The 24314-nt window shown below is 40.6% G+C and overlaps 2 protein-coding genes across 4 annotated transcripts in view; both read left to right on the plus strand.

The window, feature by feature from the left end:
* Positions 1 to 15330, plus strand: part of lamb2l (laminin, beta 2-like) — a 48715-nt gene extending 33385 nt beyond the window's left edge. For all 3 annotated transcript variants that reach the window (XM_018678824.2, XM_018678810.2, XM_018678818.2), the window contains exons 16-35: positions 549 to 710; positions 824 to 945; positions 2938 to 3058; positions 3702 to 3894; positions 4044 to 4187; positions 5532 to 5763; positions 5886 to 6049; positions 6263 to 6487; positions 6894 to 7108; positions 7247 to 7343; positions 8356 to 8728; positions 8816 to 9000; positions 9177 to 9424; positions 10716 to 10931; positions 11041 to 11185; positions 11292 to 11499; positions 12053 to 12194; positions 12429 to 12605; positions 12724 to 12889; positions 14585 to 15330. In XM_018678824.2, the coding sequence (XP_018534340.1) occupies positions 549 to 710; positions 824 to 945; positions 2938 to 3058; positions 3702 to 3894; positions 4044 to 4187; positions 5532 to 5763; positions 5886 to 6049; positions 6263 to 6487; positions 6894 to 7108; positions 7247 to 7343; positions 8356 to 8728; positions 8816 to 9000; positions 9177 to 9424; positions 10716 to 10931; positions 11041 to 11185; positions 11292 to 11499; positions 12053 to 12194; positions 12429 to 12605; positions 12724 to 12889; positions 14585 to 14721 (3672 nt within the window). In that variant the 3' untranslated portion in view covers positions 14722 to 15330. The remainder of the gene's footprint in view (positions 1 to 548; positions 711 to 823; positions 946 to 2937; positions 3059 to 3701; positions 3895 to 4043; positions 4188 to 5531; positions 5764 to 5885; positions 6050 to 6262; positions 6488 to 6893; positions 7109 to 7246; positions 7344 to 8355; positions 8729 to 8815; positions 9001 to 9176; positions 9425 to 10715; positions 10932 to 11040; positions 11186 to 11291; positions 11500 to 12052; positions 12195 to 12428; positions 12606 to 12723; positions 12890 to 14584) is intronic.
* Positions 15331 to 19546: 4216 nt separating this feature from the next.
* Positions 19547 to 24314, plus strand: part of lamb2 (laminin, beta 2 (laminin S)) — a 45857-nt gene continuing 41089 nt past the window's right edge. The window contains 2 exon segments of the mRNA XM_018678764.2: positions 19547 to 19702; positions 20116 to 20183. Coding sequence (XP_018534280.1) covers positions 20153 to 20183 — 31 coding nt within the window. The 5' untranslated portion in view covers positions 19547 to 19702; positions 20116 to 20152.

Here is a 24314-nt window from a genome sequence, read left to right on the forward strand (position 1 = left end):
AGTAGTGGTTGCAGAGATTTAAATCAGGGAGATGTTGTAGTACATGTTGTGATATGTATGCTATGCCTATGTTGAAACAGGGAACTGTCATAACTTGTCTCGAGGCCTAAATGTACCCAGGGAAGGACAGATGGTATAGAAGAGCTCTTGGATATTTATCTCCAATAATTATTAATTGTTTGTAACAAAAATCTGAATCAACAAAAACCTTTCATCCTTTTCACACTGGACGTTATGATCTCACAGAAATCTTGAATTCATTTTCAAAATATTACATTTTTAAAAATGTAAACTGAAAGGGATAATTTCACCTCATCAAGTTAGATTACCACAATTTTAGAATCTATACTGGTGATCAAGTTGATTATATGATTAACTGTGCAGCTCAAATCTTCAGGCTGCTTTGTAGGACTTTACACTCCACAAACATGTAATACAGAGCACACTCCTGTTACCCTGAAGAAAGTGGAGAGTCAGGTCAGTAAGGTGAAACCTCAAGTGGTAATAGTGGAAAAAAAAAATACCTGTAATGTGTCTGTCTCTGTCAGCCGGATGTGAGGACCGTTCACAGAGAGCACGCTCCCAGCCACATGGTGACGTGGACAGGACCTGGTTTCGCCCGCGTCAAAGATGGCGCAGGCCTAGTGTTCACTATCGACAACATCCCCTACGCCATGGAGTACGACATCATGATCCGCTATGAACCCGAGGTCTGTGAATGTGTGGATCATGACCTACCAGACTCATGTAAACCTCTATTTTTTCAATTAGTGAAGGTCTTTTGAACTAATCCTTGTGTCTGTGTGTGTGTGTGTGTGTGTAGTCCACAGAGGACTGGGAGGCTATAGTTAGTATTACCTCAGTACTGCTGCCCTCCAGTCTTCGGTGTGGAAACCTCCTACCAACTGAACAGCTCTACACTGTAACCCTGCCGCACCGCAACAGGTACCAAAACTTATGTGACTGTGTGTGTGTTTGTTCTGAGAGAAGGGCCATTATAGCCTGTATGCTTTTTCAAGTCACTGAAGGATTTGATCAAGTATCCCTTGAACAATCTGGTCTGGTTTGTGTTGTTTTTACAGCTCAGGAAAAATTGCATCATTACATTGTTGTCACTTAAACCTGCCCTGGCTTGTATGCACTGTGTGAGTCAGGCTTGTATTTATATTCTTGTTCCACTGTACCCTGAGGTGTTCTTTTTTTTACTATTGATACTCTGTTTGGACAGCAAACATACCAGAAAGCCTGTGTAAGACTCAGCTACAGTAACATGAAAATGAAGGCAGCAGCTTTGTTTACTGAAGTTTAGATTGTGAAAATGAGCAGAGAAAGGTACATTCTGAGAGAAATGTTGTAAATCCAATCCCTATACACCTGGTCCAGGTGTGGGGGTTGTCCTGGCTCTAGTTCTTTGCTTAAATTCATTAATAGATCAAAGATAAGAGACAATAGTGGTGACATCAATTATCCCTGCTAGCTTCTTCATATTCCACAAATAATGAACAGTAATTACTTTGGTGGTCCTTAAATTTTTATTTGTCACCATCATAAAGTCAAACGCTGAAATTGTCTGGTACTTTGGTTTGTAACACATCAGTTGTACATAGTGTCCGTAGCACTGGCTAATGGCTAATGTTAGATTTCTACCATGCTAAACTAGTATGGTAAACAATATGAATATGCTCTTAGCTTGCTGTCAGTAGCATTTAGTTCAAAGCACCACTGTGCCTAATATGGCTGTAAGCTGCTCAAGTGCCTTTGTACCAGGTTTCCCTGCCTTACTTTAGCTATTTTTTTACACCAAATAACATCACTGACAGTGAAAGAACTTGAGTAACTTCTGAGTTCATATATTTTCAGATTCTTTGGTAAAGTTTTATTTTCTGAGCTCAAACCAGGAGACTTGTTAACTAATGTGGATCACACAGTATCACCCGAAATGCAGGAGAATAAATATACTGCAATAACTTGATAGTAAGATAATAATGAGCTTGAAATGATTTAAATAAAGAAAAATAAACAAGTTAAATTTACACTGGACTGCTCTCATGTTGCCCTTTCTAGCATAAAGGATGTTGAGACCGAAATGTTATCCTGTTTGAACAGGAAGATCATTAGAGATTTCAAATGAAATGATTACAGTGTGATATTTTACCTTATACTGATCTTATGTTATTACACTATTGCAGAGTCAACACATTAGACAGATTATTGCAGATCAGAAGAGATTAAATGTTAATTATCCATGTAGCGAGATCAAGGCAGCAAAGAATAGGATATAGGATAAAAAACGGAGAAAGCCTAACACTAAGACTATTTAGTTTCGACCTGCTGAAAAGCTTTTCACAGTCTGAACTCATCTGGAACTAAGAGGCCAGACCCTGCCCGGATCTGGCTGTCTCAGCAGACCGTAGCTTGGCTTCCGTTCTCTTCTGTGTGGTGGGTCCATCAGCCAAAACCAATTAGCAGAGTGAGGTCAAAGCACAGGGACAGGGGTGGAAGCCAGATGCAGGTAGAGGGTGGATCAAGTCTTCCCCCCAGTGAATTTGTACTTAAATACCCCAGACATTCAGTTCATAATTAAATTACAGAAAGCTAACCCTAACCCTAACCCAGAAAATAACTACATGCCACTCAGCAATGTGCTACTATAACACTGGTCCATGTACAGTAGCACACTGCTTGGTAGACCAAAGTGACTGGAACAAAGTTTAGACACACACCAGCTCTCATATTTGTCACTTCATGGGCCTAATGAGTGTGACCTCATTGCACAGGATATTAATATAGGTGATGTGCAATAACCTTTCAAGTATTAAGCCCATTAGTGGAAGGAAAAAGAGAGAAAATTGAGAGGTGCAGGCACAGGCAAACTATGGCATGTATGAATATAAATCTATGTATTTATCAACTTCAGCGTTTTTGTGTTTTTTACAGGTACATCCAGATGCCCAGGCCATTCTGTTTCGAGCCCAGTAATCGATATGTGGTTGCAATAAGGTTTCAGCGCCATGGGGTGTCACACAGACACCTAACTGCCTTCATTCTCATTGACTCGGTGAGCTACCACTATCAGCCTGACACCCTCATTATGCTCCTCTCAGTCTGTTTTAAAGGTTGTAGTCTTGGAGACCACATCACCATGGCTTTAATAGGTAGTCTTTTTTGGCTATGGCTCCATTAGTGTATCAGTCATTATTAAAAGAATTGAGCAATGAGTCTATCATTAAATTATAAACCACGATCAAACTGATTTCAGGAAAGGTAGCTGTGTACTGTATGCATGTTGGGCCTTTACATCATGAGAGTTCCCCATAGTGATTGGAAAAACTAAATGTAAAAAGCATGAAATTTATTTTGGCAGTGCATCATTTAAGTGTCTTCTCTTGTCAATATAAAGCACATTTCTAGAATAAACCTTAAGAATAAAGAAGACTTGCACACTGAATAAACAATGATTTGATTGTACAATAATGATGTTTTGATGTTGGATGTGTTTGTGCTCAATAAAGATGAGTTGAGATTGTTTTTGCTCAGGTGTCACTCACCTGAAAACATGCTGAGGTGTGAATACACCACTGTGAGGCACAGAATAAACCCTGACATTTCTCTCGCTTTTGGAGATATTTTCTTTCTGTGAGATTAGGGTTAAGATTGCCTGCATGGCTCATAATCCCTGAATTATTTTCTTTTTCCTATAGCTGGTTCTGATCCCAAAATACACTGAGCTTCCTGGTTTCCAAGGTAATGAGCCAGAGGCAGAGCAGCGGCAGGAGGAAATGATTCGCTACATGTGTCTGGATTCTTTTATGATCACGCCGATGCCTGCCCTGGCTGAGATGTGCTCCAAACTCATCTGTAGTATTTCATCCATCATTCATGATGGTGCTCTGCGTAAGTAGACAAAGAAATGCACAAAAGAAATAGATTTAGAGGATGTGGTTTCAGATCCATTGACAGCTTAAACCCTTAGTTGCTTTTTAAATAATTATAATTTGATTAAATTTTCTTTGTTGTCTTTTTTGTGAATCTATTGTATCCAGCCTGTCAGTGTGACCCTCAGGGTTCCCTCAGTGGTGAGTGCGATAAGGTCGGAGGTCAGTGTCGATGTAAACCTAACGTCATGGGTCGACACTGTGACCAGTGTGCCCCAGGAACTTATGGCTTTGGAGTGAATGGTTGCACTGGTGAGTCTGTAACATGGTAACACCTTTTTACACACTCAGGTATATTATATAAGCTTTATTTATTCAGGTAATCTAACCCTGAATACGAGACCAGAGTACAACAGATAAAAACAAAAATGAACATAACAGGGACAGGGACAAGAGTAACTACATGGAAAGAACATAGCTAGACATAATTAACACACATACAGCATCAGAGATAATCAAAGACATCACTAAATAGATTCTCAGTTAAAAGTTTAAAAAAACATCACAAAGCTTCCAAACAGTAGAATTTGGAAAGGCATGACTTTTACAGATACTTAAAGCGACACGCATATTTCATTTAGAAAAAATTGGGAAAAAAGAAGCAAATACAGACCCTAATGGAATAATACAATTGCAGGCATATCCTGGTGGTTCTAAATCAGTAATTTAAGCTTCACTAAATAATTGCAAAGGGTAGAGGAACTATATTAAAGAAGGATGGGGAAAAGAATTCAATGATAAGATAGCCTGTTAACAATGGGAAAATGTGATTTTTTTTTTCTAGTTCTTGTTCTGCTTATGTATGTGAATTCTGTCTGTTTTTTTCCATTACCCCTAAATTTAAACACCAGTCAGCCAAACATGCTGGAGAAACTGTGGCGATGTTGAGGCAAATCACTGAATACTTCTTTAAACCTGATTTCAGTATTTTGGGAAAATATCTGGAGAAATATGCAGCATATTCTGGGACTGCAGATCTTGTTAACATCTTTCTTTACCTTCCTTCTTGCTGTATACCATGCCAATCATCAATTATATAGAGATGCATAAAAATCACTAATAGGTAACATTTGCTGCTGTTCTGGATTGTTCTTTTTGACATAAAAAAAGATTTTTCAGTGTCAAACATTTGTTGACCCTAAGAAGTACAAGTGCATGAGCTGTCCCAATACATAGCTTGAAAGTATCAGTTAAATCTGCAGCAGCTTCGAGCACTCAAATAGAATAGGTGGAGGTTGTAGGTTATTTACATTGGCAAACAAGGTTTATTTAAGAGAGCCATGACTCCTCACACATTCTTATTATAATCATAATGTTGCAATAATGTTGTATGTAAAACCTAGTATTGTCTGTGGGCAATGTCTAAAGGCTATGTCAGGCTGTCTAAAATATTATTTAATGTTACTCACATTACATCCCATTAGTTCACATATTTGCTTGCATATTTGCCTTGAACACATGACCCTTTCCAAGAAAAAAAAAAGAATCACTTGAATGATTCAGTATATTTTTGGCTGTGATTCCAATAAAAAGTACAAGCAGCAATTATCAATAGAGAAAAAAGTGTATAACACTTAAATATGTCTTCCTGCCCAGCCTGCAACTGCCACCCAGAGGGTTCGTTAAGCCACCAGTGTGACCCAATTACAGGCCAGTGCCAGTGCAGGCAGGGAGCCACTGGACGTGGGTGCTCAGACTGCCAGCCAGGCCAGTGGGGCTTCCCCAGCTGCAGCCCCTGTCAATGTAACGGCCATGCAGACCTCTGTGACGCCCGCACCGGGGAGTGTAGAGACTGCAGGGACTACACAGCAGGACATCTCTGTGAACGGTAAGGATGCCACTATATTGATAAGGATGTGTTAAGAATATAATAGTCACTGTCAGACTTTACTCAGTTCCTTTGTCCTTGATTATCAGACTGATGGTAAATGTCTCCCTTGTTTATCCCAGTTGTGTGGATGGGTTCTTTGGAAACCCGGTGCTTGGCTCAGGGGAACACTGTCGGCCCTGCCCCTGCCCCGGTAACCCTGGTTCAGCTCACTTTAACGGACACTCTTGTGAAGCTGACCACAGCTCTAACCACATCATCTGTAACTGTAGACAAGGTTATGCTGGTAAGCTATTACACTGTTACACAGTTCAGTCTTTCTTATATTTGTTGATCATTTTTTACTCCTCTGTAGGTCGGCTGATTTGTACTTAGTCATTGTCATTAGTAATGGACAGTGTACAAAATCATAGAATGTGATTCTTCAATGAATTATTCAATATATAACACTTTACCAAGGTCTTATTGTTATGCCATATTGTCTTGTTTTTTCCCCTAGGACCTCGCTGTGACCAGTGTACCCCTGGTTACTATGGTAACCCAGAACAGCCTGGTGGCCAGTGCCTACCGTGCGAGTGCAATGGCAACATTGATGCCCAGGACCCTGAGTCATGTGACCCCAGGACTGGCCAGTGCCTCAAATGCCTGTATCACACTGACGGCCCATCCTGTGCCCATTGTCAGCATGGTTACTATGGCAACGCTTTGGCCCACGACTGTAGACGTAAGTGGTGATGGCAGATATTACCGTAGGCAGATATTTTTGGCAGATATTTTTTAAAAATGGACTCAAATTCCATCCCCTTGCCCCCTGTATTTGTTCTCTTGTAATTTTTGATGGAATAGGAGCTGAAGCTACTTCTATTGTTGAATTTCTTAAGTTTATATGAGCATCAACAACCGCTCACCTAAAATGTGAGTAGGTGTTGTTCCACCTACTTCTGCCCTAGCTTTTAAGTTTAAGGTGAAAAATAAGAAAACTAGTACTCTTGCATGTACAGACAGTGTGTCTTAACCAAAAAAGGTTTTGTTTAAAGCTTTTTTGTTGTTGTTTTTGTCTGTATGTATAGCAATGCTGTGGAACTTAATGTCCTCTCTGTCTGTTCATTGAATGTATGTTTTCTTCTCAGATTGTACCTGTGTAACTGCTGGCACCATCCAGGCTGCTTGCAGTGATGGACAGTGTCACTGTGACCGGCAGACTGGAGCCTGCCCTTGCAGGGAGAACGTAGCTGGCCATAACTGTGACCAGTGTGCTCCTAACCACTGGAACTACGGTCAGGACGGAGGCTGTGAGCCCTGTCTCTGCGACCCACAACACGCCCTGGGAGCTCACTGCAACATGGTGAGGAAGCTTGCAGGCCTCCGAAGGCATGAAAATTATTCATGCAGAAGTGACGAAAAGTTTAAGTTTGTATTGTTATTTATTAAAATGTGTCTGTCTTTCAGTCTTTGTCAGTCTGTCTCTCTCTGTCTTCTACAGTTCACTGGCCAGTGTCACTGTCGTCCAGGCTTTGGAGGTAAACAGTGCACTGAGTGTGAGCAGTTCCACTGGGGAGACCCACAGGTGCAGTGTCAAGGTAATTCCTGTGTGACAAATAACATAGAATAGATAGCACTGGTGAACAGGGATGGGTGTTATATCATTTAGAGAATAGGGACAGGAGAACATAGCATAATGAAGATTCCATGTCAACATGTAAAGTGGTGTCAATAATACAAAAGAGGTAATAATAGTAATGACAATTAAAGTCGTAAATGCAATAGTAACAGTAATACTAGAAGCAGTACTAATAATTTCTAATTCTAGCAGCAGGTGTTGAGTGGGGTTGGAGGAGCAGCAGGAGACTTGTCATCACAGATCAGAGGCAGAAATACCTGCAGAAAGAGACAAAAGAGGAGAGAGAGACGAAAGAATGCAAAACTACGGGAAAGGGAAGATAGCGAGTTAAAACTACATTGTTTGGAGGAAGAGTGATTATTCAATAAATTATTGAATTTTTAATTTTTTTATTTTATGAAATCTTGCTAGGTATAAGTAGTATTTGTTTTATAAAAGCAATAAACCCTTTAAGGCAGTGGTTTTAGGGGTTATGAACGCCCCTTAGCTGTTCTAAAATCACAGTAAATCATGGCCTCAAGGGGCTCATTGCTTAATTTTAGAGTAGTCTGTTTGGTCTGTTAGTGTTAGGTCTTGATTTTGGTCTTAGATTAATCTAATGCTATTTAGATATTTCTCACTGTACATCACCAGAACTCCCTTTATTAATACAACCATTTCAGTTGTCAGATTTTCATCAGCCAAAATTCATGGATAAGCAGCTCCATGCTAACATAACCATGCATACTTTTTAAGGGCTATAGAGTTTTACCCAAGGAAAAAAAAACTGACAATAATGCTTGCAACAACCAGTATGCATACAAATTTAACTCCATTAAATTAAAGTTACAGTTTAACAACTACTGCCCTCTACTTTCTTTGGATAAGACATCTGAAGTAAAAGATTTTGATATTGTCTGGCTCATACTGTTATATTTTCAGACAGTACAACTCTTTTTAACTGCTTTCCTTTCCTCACTTCTTCCATTCAGAGTGTAACTGCCACCCGCTGGGCTCAGAGATGGCCCAGTGTAACAGAACAACAGGGGAATGTGAGTGCCGGGAGGGAGCAGCAGGGAAGCAGTGCAATGAATGTGCTCGTGGCTTCACTGGTGTCTTCCCCAAGTGCGTGGGTTGTCACCCGTGCTTCCAGCTGTGGGATGATGCGCTGTGCCAGATCAAAAGGGACCTGGAACACATCCAGTACACCGTGCAGAGGATCCTGGAGAGCGGGGTCACGCCGGGAATCAAGGACACGCGCATCAGAGAGCTGGAGAAGAAACTCAAACAGGTGCAGGACCTGATCAGTACAGAGGACAGCGACAAGATCCACCAGCTGATTGGACAGAGCATCGATGACCTCAGGTGAGGATGTCACACCGTGTTTGGATGCTTCACCTGCCAACTAACACACTAAATAGTATATAAAATACCCTGCTCTATGTGTTCCAGGGCTGAGATTGCCCTGACTGACGGCCGTCTGATGGGTGTAGCCCGAGAGCTAAATACAACAGCAGAAGAAGAAAAGGAACTAAATCAAACACTGAATATTTTGGAGAAGGAACTGATGGACATCAACAGGACTGTGGCTTACAAACAGCGCCTGCTGGATGAATACCTCACCTCAGGATTTGCAGGTAACAAACTCAGTCAAGTCAGTGAAGCTTACAAAAATATATTGTCAGCAGAGCTAAAAATGTGAGACTCAGAATAACATGATGGCAAACAAAAAAAATGGACAAAAGAAATATACAATAAATAAGATATTATTCATAGCTGTTACACACAAATGTCTGTTCCTGTCTCCTCACAGATCAGTTTGAGAAAGTGAAGAAGTACTATAAGGCATCATTGGAGGCTGAGGAGAAATGCAACGCTTCAGTGTCCGGTCCTCTCAGTCCGGTGGAGCAGTCCAGAAACCTCCGTGCTATCACTGAAGACCTGCTGGATGCCAGTAAAGACAAGTTCCTCCGTGCTCTGGCTGCTCAGAACAAATCATTAAACGAACTTCAACAGAAGGCCCACGACCTGGATAAGAAGGTCCATCACCTCAGTCACAAGGTAGGCAGAGCTGGAAGTTCATTTATTCATGTGATTGCCTGTCTTATGTGTACAGGATTAATCTTGTGTTGAAGATGGTCCATAAGCAAAAATAACTAAATGATTGATTGATTGAATGAAATTTTAAAAATCGCAAATTGCAATGTTTTGTACTATGCCCCCACCATGCAGAGTGAGAGACAATTTTCGGCAGTATGTAATATGGCATTTAAATGAGTTAGTTAATTTAACACACTTGAGTCTTACAGTGACATCTAGTGGCCACAAGTCATAAAAGCAGTTTCTTTAGTAATGCACAACCTAAGGCACAGGTATAACAAAGACTAGCATAGCCTGAAATTAGACATGAATATCTAATGTTGAGAAGCCCTTGCCCTAGTTATCCTCATCAGTTTTGGAGGTGGTCAAAAAAAGCTGCACTCACACACACACACACACACACACACACACACACACACACACACACACACACACACACACACAGATTCTCATGAGCAGACAGTCTGAAATAAGCTGAAAGAGAGAAAGTCACATAAAACTCTATTGTATGAGCATTATTTTAAGGAAGAAAGTCTTCTAATAATAGATTAATGTATGAGTTGGTAAATACATTACACTACACATTACACGAATACAATACAAGGAAACGTAACCATGTCACACATACATTGCATACAATAAATGACTCTCATCCCCCTCAAACAAAAAGTGGTAATATACAATGTGTGATGAAGCTGCTAGTTCTTTAGGCTACCTGCTGCTGACTCATTACAATGCTTAGTTCACAGTAGCTTGCAAGTCAGAACATTTCTGGTGAGTTTAATTGTGCCTATATGTTCATAACATAGGTTAGTGGTTAGTCTGTCGCACTGGTGGATGTTAATATCTGTCAATAGTGGTGGTACTTTGAGGAAACACAGAAATCGACAAAATGAAAAAACTAATTTGAGACTTTTTGTTCTCACTCATTAGATTTGATAGATTTTTGAAGACCACAAAAAAATGTAATGAAATCTTGTTTTCCAAATTAAATATAACAATTAAATAATGAAAATAGTAAACAAATGATCCGATTTCATATGTCTCTCCTGTTAGATAACTAATACAGTGTCATGTTTTAATAATAATAAATATAATCATTTGGTTCATTCAGTAGGACTATATATGAATCATTATTGTTCCAGCTCATGTTTTTGCCACAAATTATTTCCAGACGTAATTTGATTTATTTCAATATACCACCGACCCAGTTATCTCCATGTGATTGATAATTCGTTGCTGCTCCCCTCAGGTATGTGGTGGTCACAGCAATGCCAGTGTAAATGGTAGTTGCCCAGACAGCCAATGTGGTGGCGCCGGTTGCCGCGATGATCAAGGTAATCGTGTGTGTGGAGGAGAGGGATGCAACGGGACGGTGAGCTCTTCTGTAGCAGCACTGAATCATGCCAGGAATGTCACAGACAGTCTAAACGCTGCCAACGAGGAGCTGCAGGACGTCTTAAGAAAGGTGCTGAAAGTGTTCAAACACACTACGTTTTCACTGAATATAGAGTAGGAGTGATGGTGTATCCTCTTATCTACCACGAGATTTCTCTTTCTCGGTTTCCTGTATCCAGCTCCAGGGTATAGCCTCTATCACACAGGATGTGAAGAACCAGGCGATGAACACGCTGGAGAAAGCCCAGAAAAAGAAGGACTACTTTGAAAACAACAACAAGAAGCTCAAAGATTTCATTAAGAAGATCAAAGACTTTCTCACTGGTATGTTAATGATGTTTTAACTGGTAATCAAGGAGAAAGTACGTTCTGGTATTCAATTGTTTCTGTATTTTGCATGTGTTGTCTCTCCTTCCTCCCTGCTGTCCAGAGGAGGGAGCAGATCCAGAGAGCATAGAGAAAGTGGCCCTGCAGGTGTTGTCGATCACGCTGCCAGTCAACAGGACCACTCTGGACAAAATGATCATGCAGATAAAGGACAGCCTTTCCAACCTCTCCGACATCGAGGGGATCACCAACCAAACCTCACAGCACATCAGCAAAGTCAAGGAGCTGCTTGACAAAGCTAAAGATGCCAAGTAAGTAAAACTGCTGTTTCTCAAAATAAAGACCACATTTATCATGAATTATTTTTGGTTACTGAAAGAGCACCACAAGACGTCCACTCTAAGGCTCTGTTTCTCACTGTCACGCTGCCTAAACAGATATTACATCAAATAAAAGGAACCCACAGACCCAGTCTTCCTCCACACACAGAACAAAGTCTGAAAGTCAGATTTATCTCCACATTTCAGCGCCGACATTGGTCCGTAAACATTACAGAGCACACAAAAGCCACAATTTGCATGGCCTTAGTTGGTGGAGACACACACACAGACCTCTCGAAATCACAAATCACCTTTCATGCATGATGAGTTTGAAATGCAGTAGTGGACTGCTATATCACCTGATCCATTTCAGTTATTTCATTTCAGTGATGTTGAAGTAGCAGGGACTTTGTATTAGTTTTAAAAAAGCTTTTAATTAAGGTAAATCATTTTTTACGACAGCGATTATAACGCATACTCAATATGCGAGACCATAGCAAAAACATTTTATATATGTTTAATTTCTGATTGTGGCCTTGTGCAGGCAGCGAGCAGAGGAAGTGAAGGATGCAGCCAATAATACCAGGCAGGCGTTGGATGAGTCTAAGAAGGCCATAGAGAAAGCAAGAACAGCACTGAAGGAGGCCAACGAGAATCTTAACAGCACAAGAAATGCTACTGCTGAGGTACAGCATGTCTGAAAATTCACTGTGTGTTTATGCACGATAACTTGTTAGCTGCACTGTGTGAAACTGCAGGTTTCACTGAACTTCTTCCATTGTCAAGTTACAGGTAAGTGGAGCACCTGCATGTTTTATTTTATGTGCTCTTTCGTTCTAACATAGATTACTACATTCCCCATAATCTCTCCCTTTGCACTCCTTAGTTTGTAACTTTTTAAATGTCTCATTTTCTTCTAGGTGGAGGAGAGGCTGAGGCAGCTGGAGGATAAACAGATGGATGTCATGATGCGTTTAAACAACCTCTCCATGGGGGTGGAAGCTCTGAGGAACAAGACGGAGCAGAATAGAGAGATGGCAAAGGACGCCAAAGCCCTCGCTAACAATGCCACTCACCTAGCATCCTCAGTGGAGCAGGTAAATATGGGGCTGCGATTTTCAGTCAAATCATAACTAACAATATTTTCAGTCAAATCATAACTAACAATATTTTCAGTCAAATCATAATTAACAATAATATGATGATGTTTCCCAGAGCCTCAATGACACAGAAAAACGGTACCGTGAGCTGCAGATGAAGGTGGACTCTCTTGGTGGAGAGGCTGGAGGTCTGAACACCATCAACCAGAGGGCAATGGATATCAAGAAGGAGGCAGACAACCTGTTAAATAAAGCCAAAAGTGGGATAAGACAACTCCAGAGTGAGTACATGAAGCTGCTCACAGTCTTTTCATTATGTGGGTTACCTATAGTACACTTTGGCTATTCTGCACATTTTAGCATTTTAACATATAATGTAGTGTAATGACAGTTCACCTCTACTCTTTTATAAAAGAATATGGTGTCTGGTTTTAAGAAAGGAAAGTGGAATAAATTGTTAGTAGTCTAGTAGCATAGCCTTAAATATTTTAACTGCTATGTTTGTCTCTGTTAGGCCAAGTGAGAGGTTTTCACACTTTGAGGTGAGAGCTGAAGGGAAAGTGTGGAGGGAGAGACAAGAGAAACTGAGTGAAGTGAAAGGGACACGTGAATGCTGGTGTTCTGAAATTATTGTAGTTTCAGCAGTTTGCATAAATCACACTCTCTGAGTCATAATTGTCTATCACAGAATCATCATGATGGTAGGTTTTCTTCAGTATCAGACAATTCCAGTGATATTTGTCTGTACATCCACTGTAACACTGCTACAATGGTTCACTGCAAACATGGCAAACTACTAAAAGACATTTCACATACTTTTATTGGTGCCAGTTTGCCAAAATGTAAATATATGCTAAAAACAAAACAAGAAAAAACAGGGGGTGCAGATGTGTTAAGTCAGTCTGAGGGCAGTATCATTCATGCAGCTGTACACATTTTGTTAGTTGGACTGCTGACTAAAAATATGTGACAGTGAGCAGCAGTTAACGATGCAAGCATTAGTTGATTTTATTTACAATTTGCACTGCAAAAAAATTTATTTAATGGCTCATTAAAACACAGATATCACAGCGGTAAGTGAAAGTGTGATACTGATCATTCCTGCAGCTCAGTACAGAAATGACAGAACAGACAGTAAAGAAATGTTGAATGGAGAGAGATACTTCAGCACAGATGATCAGAAACCTGAGAACTGTCAGAATCATACAGGGACTAATAACCAGGTTATGTTCCCTACCTAAGATACTTAAATTTACACTGATGGCATGACACAGAAAAAGTCAGTCCCCTCAGTGAATAGTTTTCCTGGGACACCAACATGTGCAGAAACAGCCCTGACATACCTGCAGGGTGGCCCCCTGAGTGATATATCTGTTTTATCTGGATGAGCTTATTGGAAGTGTATTGTAACGTTGCCAATAAACAACAAAGGTTGCTAATGAAAATTCTTATTTATTACATTGCTCTCTTCATTCAAATAAATTAATTTACCTTTGGTTTAATATTGTTTTTAGTACCACTGGCACATTGTGATGATTATATCATATGAGTGTTTGGAAACACTGCTTTCAGCAGGGTTGTCTGTTTTGGGTCCCTCTATATTGTTTCTAGTTTAATAAGGAATCCCGGAACAATCTCAGACACTCCCAGAGGCCAGAGAGACGGCCACCCTGATTAAGACAACATAACAAAAATGATTTGTGGATAAATTGTGGGGTACTGGAAAAGAATTGTACATTGTGTTATAATCTTGATGGACTGAGGCTCATGCTGGTTTCCACCTTTCTCTCTCTCTCTCTCTGTGTGTGTGTGTGTGTGTGTGTGTGCTCAAGTGGATGTCATATAATGATAACATCTGAAATACTGTTTTAGTACCTAGTGATCCCTCTGGATAATTGAATTTATCTTAATAGTTTTCAGCTGTAGATGTCCCTCCTGCTGTTACCCATTTGAGCTGTGTCTCTCTATGGTTGCAGAACTGGAGAACAGGTTCAAGAATAATGAGCAAAGGATACAGAGGCAGCGCGTGGTGCTGGATCAGCTGAAGGAAAATGCCACTATGGTGCGGGATGAGATCCGGGAACAAGTGCAGAAGTACAGCAGCTGTCTGTGAGGTTGTTACAGTTCCCTGTTTACTGTTTGCTGCTGTAGTCCACAGCAGAGGATGATGCCGTACCTGAGACAGAAAACTACATCACCCATGAAAATACAACACTGCTCTGGTACCACCATTTTTTCACTCATAATAGACACATTACCTGTCAAGTGTTACATCTCAGAAATGCCTTCTTCTGTCCATGTACTGTACCACATTTTTGACTCCATCACTATCATGTGTGGTGTTTATGTCTTTAAGCTACTACAACAGGTGGATGACCTGAGGAGAGTTTTGTTTCATTGTATAGGCTTTGATAATTGATTTCATAAATAATAAACTGAAAAAATATACCAGAGTTTATTATCAGAAAATAATTTTGACCAAAAGTACTTTTAAGATTTTGTGTGTTGCCATAATTTGACCATATTAGCATGGTATTTACAATATGACATTCCTATTACCATATACATGGAAAAGTTTGATTCTTAAAATTTAATGTTGTGTTTATTTTTTATTACAAAAGAAAATCTTGATTAAATACATATAATGCATATACAAGTATTCTTATACGCAAAATGAATTTGAAGATGTGATGATGGAGACAAATAAATTTGATACACTTTATGTAAATTCATGTGGTCCTGTTTGTGTGTCAGTGTGTACCTATTATTCACAAAACTGTTGGATTGCATGTGTAACATATCAGCTACAGTGTGTTTCAACTCATTGTCACAAGGGGGTGCCTTAGACTCAGCGAGGCAGTGAGTTCACTCTGTTCAGCCTCTGCTCTCTTTACCTCTGTCCCCACTCATGGAGAGAGTCTCCTCCCTATCCGCTCTTCACTGCTGACATTTTCACTTGTTCTTGCATGAAAAGCACATGTGTGATTAATAATAATAATAATAATGATGACAACTTCCTTTCTATTTAGTGGAGCCTGTTCCATGGACCTGGTATTGTGTATGCTGCCTCGGTAGAACAGCTTGCTTGGACACTTAATAGAAAAGAGTGATCATTAACCTGTAGCCTGTGTTTCAGATTCCCCTGACTTCCTGTCCCCTCACACCTCGTTGACGGATTGGTTTCACCTGTTTGGGGCTCTTAAAAGCTGGGGGAATCCAAAATGGCGAATCCAGGCATCTCTCCTGGTTTTGTTTGGTTTTGCTCATATTGAGTTCACCTTTGTTCTGGTTTCACAGCACCCCACACCCTCAGCTCACCACTGATGGTTTACATAACACTTCAGGTTGCTTATTTTAAGTTAGCCTTAATAAACTACTTCTTTTTGTAAGCTGTTACTGTGGTGACATCCCTTCTTTGTTGTGCTCTCAAATGAGCTGGGCATAACAAAAGCCTGTAACAACCTTCTGCACCAAGCAACAGACAAAGTAGTGACTAACAAACATCATGAGTTTGCTATACATTATCTTTATAAGGTTTTAATCGTAGTGTTACAGCTTGTTTCCACTGCCCCCAGGTCACCAAAGAAAATCTGTAAAGTGCAGTAGTGTTAAAGTAAAAATACTATACCATAGTGTAAAAATGCACCATTACAACATTAAAAGTCCTTAATTTAAAAGTTTTATCAGAAAAATGTACTTAAGGTGTAGCAAGTGTGGTAAGTCTGTATGGTTCTGCATAACCATGACATTATGGCAAGCTGCTTTAACATTTTAATCAGTAGCAGTAATAGTAGATGTAGATATCAACAGATGGTTTTTTACCAGTTAGAATTCCAAGCCAAAATCTCCATAATGCAACATTGACTATTCTCACTAGTCACAATGGTATTCTTGATGTCAGCAATTCATTTTTCACTAGTGTAGATGTCCATTGTAGACACCAGTAACCTACTAACAACTTTTTACCAAAAGTTTCCAGTTTTTACCAGTGACTTCTATTCTACAACTTGAGTTTCACTAGTCAAAATGTAAATTCAGATGTCATACATGGAATTCTAGATATCTAACTAGTCAACATTACATTATGGATATATTGGCCTAGTCAAAAACAATTGCTGATATCTACAATAGCTATTACTGCTACTGATTAAATCAGCTTGCCATATAAGCAGGATTCTGATGTTGTAGCTGGTTGGGATGGAGCTAATTCTAACTACTTCATATAGTTAGGGGAGCTAAACCAAAGAGGTCTGGAACCACTGACTTAATCTAAAACAATGTATTGTATTTATTGTAAGCGTATCACATGTGTTTTTGTATTAAATCTTAATCTGTAAAGTAACTATGGTTGTCACCCCTGCTTACACCTCTATCTTTCCGTGCAGGCTGGTGACCTCACATGATCCACAGCATTTCTCTGCCACACACCAACCTGAGCAGAGGTCTGATCAGACCTACTGAAAACATCTGTGTGGGTGAGCAGGGTCCTCACAGAGGAAAATAACATTGCTAACATGTTGACCAAGAGTTCTATTCAATCACAGGCTCTTACCTGGTGTTGATCTTTGTCTGCTTCCACTCATTCCCCTGCTGTTCTTAAGGAACTGTGCTGTTCTCTGTAGGGTTCTGGCACTGGATCCTAGACTCTAACAAAGAGAGGCTGTCCTCCAGCAGCACAGGGAATGTGTAATATGACAGAGATTTACAGCAGGCTTTGTCCTGGAGAACACAGTGTGCCTAGAAGCGAGGCTGTACACCTGTACACATCACACACTGTTACAGAGTGAACAGAAAGACTGCACCTGCATACCTCTGTAACACGTGCAACTTAAATCTACAGAACATGAATTCATTTGATCAAATATAAGGTGCATTTCTGAAAATACACCTGACCTTTGTTTCCCACTGTATGACTTATTGGAAATATCAAAAGAAACAGCCCCAACCACCTGTTGAATGAAGCTGATGTTCTGAGACCAAGAGGGCAGCCAGGGGGGATCTGTGATCTGTGTGCAGGCACAGGCTGCTCTGAGTGCAATCAAAGGGAATCTAATCCATCCAGCAGGGAGCGTGCATTCCTGCTCCGTGTCAGAGCTGCACAGTGCACAGATAGGGGCTCGCTGGAAAACATGCAGTGGGTTTGTCAAGGAAAACATGTCTGAGGAATCAACTTTTCAAATGTAATATTCAAAAATGTAATTCACTCGCTAAAACACTATTCATGGCTGCTAAAATGAAATGACACATGTTAATATCTTCACTGTTTACTTTAGGATTAAGCAAAAACCACAGTTCCAAACTTGGTGGAGTGATACCAAGAAGAAATCATTAAAGAAGAGAAAACTATTTTAAAAAAAACAAAACAAAAACTTTTAAAAGAAGAAACCATTTAAAACCAATTACACCATTCAAAAGTGAAAGCAGCAGATCCAGGATTTTTTTTTAATTGCTTTCCTTAAAGGATAACTGTGGTAGTTTCGAACCTGGGCCTTATTCGCCCATGTTTTGGTGTATACATGATTGATAGGGACAAAAATCTGGTGCAGTATGCAGCTGCAGTACAGCTGCTGCAATGCAGTCCAACTGGGCATTTGTCCAGGTCAAAGTACGTCCACTAAAGTGCCTGTTTTTATTGTTATTGTTATTAGTGTCTGACAACATTATGGGTAGGATTCCTACAGAGATTGTCCTTTTTTATTGAAGAGTAGTTGTTTTTTTTTTTTTTTTTTTAATTTAATTTACTTCACAGAACACAGGAGTTGCTGAAATACTGCTGCATGGATCAGTTTGATTATTTGTGTTTCTTTGTTTCAGTGGTGGAAAAAGTATTCAGATCCTTTACATAAGTTAAAGTACCACACAATAACTCAAATACCAAGTCTCTTCTTGAGTTGGAGACAATTAATTACTTAGGTAAGTAATTAATTAATTACCACCCATCGCTATTATCTGAAGAGACTCTGAGGAAGGCACAGTGTGTGACTTTAGTCTTTAGACCTTATCAATAAATTACTGGTAAGTGAATTGTGAGCTCCAGTATTTTAGATGAGCTCAGTCACTGAGAAATGGCCAGTGAACTGTTTTCAGTGTACTGTCCTATTCTGAGAGCACCTCACTCCTCCATTTGTCTAGGGGCTGAAGCACAAGAGATTCCCTCTGTGTTGTCCTTTAAGTAATTGTTTCGTAGTGTCACAATAATCAGAATTACTTCAACTAGCAGTAAAGTCTACATGGGAAACATTTTTTGCAAATTAACTTTCCTTAGGGATGACAGTCCCTGCTGTTCGCTAACAACAACATACAACAGTTTTTGTCTGTGAAATCTACTGAAAGCCAACTATTCATTTTTACAATTAAGATGTAGCCTATTTTCTCCCATACTTTACTCCCATACATACTTAGCAAAATAGCCACTGTTTTATATTATTGTAAAATTTCTACAATTAGGCCACAGGGATGCAGGCTCATGGCTTTTTATTTTATCTGCACTGAGGTGAAATGCTTGTAGAGGGTTAAGAACATATACCAGAGTTAAGTACACACACACACACACACACACGCACACACACACACACACACACACACACATAAATAAATATGTGTAGTGGCATACAACATGTTTATGGTGGTGTTTTCAGAGGGAATCATACGTTTTAATGTGATGTAGTTTCAGAAGGCTTTCTAAACATTCAATTCAAGCTGAACATTAAAGCTAAACATTCAGTTTCTAAACACATTCAATCAGGCAAAATAAACCTTTACTATAAATGGACATATCTGCTGTCTACTATCGATAAACGCTCATAGAAAAAAATGTGTGGTCAGTGGTCACTTTATTAAAACAAACAAACTTTTAACTGGATTCACCCCCTCCCGCCCGGGGATTCGAACTAGTGAACATCTAGTCACGAGGACCGCCTCCCCCAGCTCCGCTCCGGGAGTCCAGCTCCGGGGTTTCCAGCGGAGGGGCGCAGGAGTTGAGAACTCACCGCACTGACGCTGCTCAGCTCCGCTTCTGTCCGCAGCAAGTGGACGAGGAGGGAGAGTGTTTCATACACAACACAGGAGCGAACATCTGAAACAGGAGCGAAACGGTGAGTAACTTTCAGAGGGAAACACAGCCAGAGAGTTAGAGAGATGGTAGAACATTGAACAGTTGGTAACCTCTCATTAGGTGAGAGGACTGGTGTTTTTTTTTTTTTAATTAACCGGTTTAAACAGCGCAGCAGATCTCACCAAAGCATTCGTGGATATTTACATCGTGGAAACGATGAATGCAAAAAACAGAGGCAGAGAAAAATCTCCAGAGGACCACCTGGGTGTTTGAAGAAGTAAAGGGCAAACTTTAGCTAAAGTTTACGCTCTTCTTAACGAACTTCTTCACGGACTCCAGCTCTGCGTTTTTATCACTGTCTCACTATAATCAAAGTTTAAAAATCACCGTCGCTGCTTTCTTGTTGTGTAGACCAGTATCACGCTGTTGACTTCACACTGTCTGATGCCACAGGTTGCCTGCAGCTCCGGAGGTTGATGTGCTCTCAGAGATGCAAGCCTCACTGCTAATGCTCGTCTGTGGTAAGTAGACTGTACTCGCTTTGAAGTCAATCCATGTTTTCTGCTCCATAACAAATCCTCAGAAGTCATGCGATGAACGCGTCTCCAGGTCACTGCGCTTTCTTTAGTCTCTGGAACATATGGAGCTTATACCTTTATGTTAACTTGAACTCCTACATTATCTTTAAAAAGGCCACTGAGGTGATTTCACGTGAATCCACAGCAGACCTATGTTCTTACTAATGATTTTAAGATCCCGACACTTGTTCCAGGAGATCAGAGCAAATGAGAATGCTTTGAAAAGAGGTATTATCTCAGCCCGCTGGCAGAACGCTCACTTGTTTTGGAGATGAATAGGATTTTAACACAGGCTACTTTATCCTTTAAGAGGAATGGTTTTGCTGTGTAATAGATGGATAAAAGAAAAAAAAAAATCTATCTATCGTGTTTAAGGTAGAATTTGAGTAAACCTTGATTTAATTTAAAAACAGATATATTCTTGTACACTTTGCTGATTTGTCTTTTTGTTAGTCATGGTCACTTTCAGAACAGATGTTCCTGCAGCAGCTCTCTACCTGCAGTACCTGCAGTCAGTTTAACACTGTGCAGGAAACAAGCCAAAGCTCAGATAGAACCAGTGGCCTGAACATGCTGGATGTGAGGCTGATGGGAGTGTCAGCCCCTGCATCTCTCTTGCATGGAGATAAGAGAGCTGATGTTTCTTTTTTAGGGGCCCTGGTGCCCTCTTGGTCTCTGGGGTCATCCCTGTCTCTCTGTGGGTGGTGTCGCTCTGTTTATGGTCCTCCTAAAACAGCCCAGCTGAATCCGCAAATAGAGACACCCACTCCACACCTACCTACAGCTCTGCTTAAGACCCTTCTTGGATGTGTGTGTGTTCATGTTCAGTGCTGCATTTACATGTATGTATGTGAGTGTGTGTGTGGTGTTCTTCATCAGTATTGCTGGTTGACACCTGCGCCTCTCAAAGTGGAGGTTTATTCAGTGCTATCAGTGAGCTTGACATTTATCCGAGTAATGACCCTCAATAAAACACGTCCTAATGCATTGTCCCTTAAGCTGGAGGACAATGGGCTCATTGCTCCAGTTAAAGTCTATTAGTGCCTGCTGTTAGCACCCACAGTGTCCCTTCAGACGTTATCACTGATCACAACAGCAGCTCTTTATGGTGCCTGACAAAGCTCAGTGCTACTTTAGTGGACACACAGCACTCTTTACAGGTTTTTTCCTCTGTAGTTCTTTTTTTCTTTTTGCATTTTCAGCACTTTGCTGTTGTTATTGATAGTTAAATATGAGCTTCATTTCATGGAGTGCCTATTGTACGAAGGTAGTAGGAAGGAAATATAGAGTCACTTATTTGCAGAAATCAGGAAGGACATTGTACAGTAACAGGACATTAAAGGCTCTGAAAAAGTGTTTTCTTCCTCACCTTTTATACGAGCAACGGGATTCTACATACCTATCTATCTTTCATATGAGAGATTTCTGTTATTGTGTGTGTTTTGTGTAATGTCTTCACATTGGTTTGAAGTGGGTGGGGGCTCAGATGAAAAAATGTGATGTCACCAAAAAAAACCCAAGCTTTTTCTCTTTCGGGCATGTACACATTTATTTGACAGGGCGGCACAGTGTTACAGTGATTAGCACTGTCACCTCACAGCAAGAAGGTTCCAGGTTCAAGCCCCTGGTTCACCCAGAGCTTTTCTGTGTGGAGTTTGCATGTTCTTCCCTGTGCCTGTGTGAGTTCTCTACGGGTGCTCCAGCTTCCTCCCACAGTCCACAGACATGCAGGTTAATTGGTGACTAAATTGCCTGTAGGTGTGAATGTGGGTGTAAATAGTTGTTTGTCTATATGTGTTGGACCTGTGATGAACTGGTGATAACAGATATTGGAATAGATAATGGATGGATGGATATTTGACAGCGAACAGTGGATAGATGACATGATAGTTGAAATGAGAGTAATGAGAGATGGGAATGACATGCAACAGAGGTGAACCACGGGCATGTTCTTGGCCGACAGGGCCGCTACAAACCAATCAGGGTTTAGCAACATTTGAACCAGAACCTGATGGCATTCAGAGAGTTGTTTGTTTACTGCCATTTAAATCTGATTAAACCACACACACTTTCTGACTGTTTTTGACTGTGAATAAATGATACTTAGAGATGTTTCATAGGTGTGGTTGTTGCTCATCTAGTCAAGAATATTTCATGTTTTAGAGAAATGTGATTTACAGTCAAGTTTTCGGGGGCTCCAGCTCCAGCTGCCTTAAACCGTAATGTTTAAGGCACAAACCACATAACTACAACATCCACAGCTCGACTCCTGGCCAGGGCACTTTTGTTGCATATTTCCTGTCTTTCTCCATACTGACAAACATACTGTCAAATAAATCATCAAAAACAAATCAAACATTTTTTTTAAATCATGGGTAATCTGATCGTTTCCACCCTAAGAATTATATTTGTTTGTTTTTGGGAGAAACAGTGTCCCATGTCAGTCCTTGTTGGTGGCTGAAGTGAATAAAAAACCTGAGAGTATATTAGAGGAAAAGCAAAGGAGAACACAGGAGGCAACAAGGATGTGTTTTAGAGCAGAAAGGTGAGCAAGTGTGTCTGATGTGAACCGTGTATCTGTAAACCTCACACACTGTCATTATAGAGATAGGGAGCTGTCTGTTCAGACCCCCGACGCCTCTGAGGACGAGCTACAAGGTCAAGGGTCGTGACCAAACCCCCGGGTCAGAGACAGGGTTAATTGGTGTGCGTGAATGCATATATGTGTGTGTATGAATGTGTGTGTGTGTAAGAGAGAGAGAGAGAGAGAGAGAGAGAGAGAGAGAGAGAGTGAAAGGACTCAAGCTGATCACAGTGACAAAAGAACCAGCAGTGCCTCCACTTCTGTCTTTCTCTTTTCACTTTCTATTTCTTTTCTTCTTCTCTGGGGGTGGGGGTGAAAGGAGGACCTGTAGAAAACTAGCTGTGTGTGTGTGTGTGTGTGTGTGTGTATGCATATGTGCATCTGCAGAAAATCTCTTGAACAAATGTCATTTTAAGCAAAAGGCTAAAGGAGATTATTCCTGTTGATTGTATTTAGCATTCTCTTTAAGTACCATAAAGAGATTGCTTTTTTCCTCAGTAATGACTTCTGTGTGCTGTGCAGCAAATTACTTCTCATGAAGTGGTGTGATTATGTTCTTCTGAGGGAGGGACAGACTAATTATTCTCCTGGAGGAAGGAAGGAAAGAAGGGAGAAGGAAGAGAGGAAGGAAAGGAAAGAAAACTTGACATGAAAGAGGATCAGGGTTTGCCTCACGGTGCAAAGTAAATCCTCTGTAATTCACCTTTCTTGCAGGTTTGTGTGTGTGTGTGTGTGTGTGTGTGTGTGTGTAGGAATGGAGCTCTGTTGAGCTGCTGACATCCCCCTCAGATGCGAGTATGTGTATGTGTATGTGTATGTGTGTGTGTGTCGGCAGGTGAGAGCTGGTATTAGGAAATGGGAGTGAGACAGTGTGTCCCCGAAGCCTTTGTAAGCAACAGCCTCCGGAAATGTGCGGATATGAGAACAATGGTGCAGTAAAGCCTACTAACCACCAGCACTAGAGACAGAGAGTGAGAGGGGGAGAGAGTAAGGGAGAGATAGGCCGAAAAATTTGAGGGGGGAGAAAGAGTTGGATAGAATCAGGACAAAGAGAAAAGAGGGAGAGAAAGACTTTAGGCACACAGAGAGGGGAGGGGAGAGAGAGGGAACAGGTTTGTTTATATGAAAGGACGGTGAGTTAGGTTTCCCTGTCCTGTTGGCAGGGGCTTTTCTGGATGAAAAGAGGAGGTGGAGATAAAGGAGGAGGAGGACCTGAGCGGCAGGAGGAAGGGGCAGGGAGGAGGAGTAGGAAATAGAGCTGGTGGCATTAAAAACAATGGATTGGCTGGCACAGTGATAAATCTGAATGGAGCTGCCACAGACATCCAGTGTGGAGGTAAACAGGTATACTACAGTAAAGAAAAAAAAGATTGAAGACATGTAGGAAATGCACAAATGTAAATATTAAAGTGAACTATGGCTGAATTCCATTTGGCTGTGTCGTTTTCAGGGTCCTGGTATTGTGCACGTTTATTGTCAAAATAAGTGCC

Source organism: Lates calcarifer, linkage group LG6 (genome assembly GCF_001640805.2).
Source record: "Lates calcarifer isolate ASB-BC8 linkage group LG6, TLL_Latcal_v3, whole genome shotgun sequence".
Taxonomy (NCBI): Eukaryota; Metazoa; Chordata; class Actinopteri; family Centropomidae; genus Lates; species Lates calcarifer.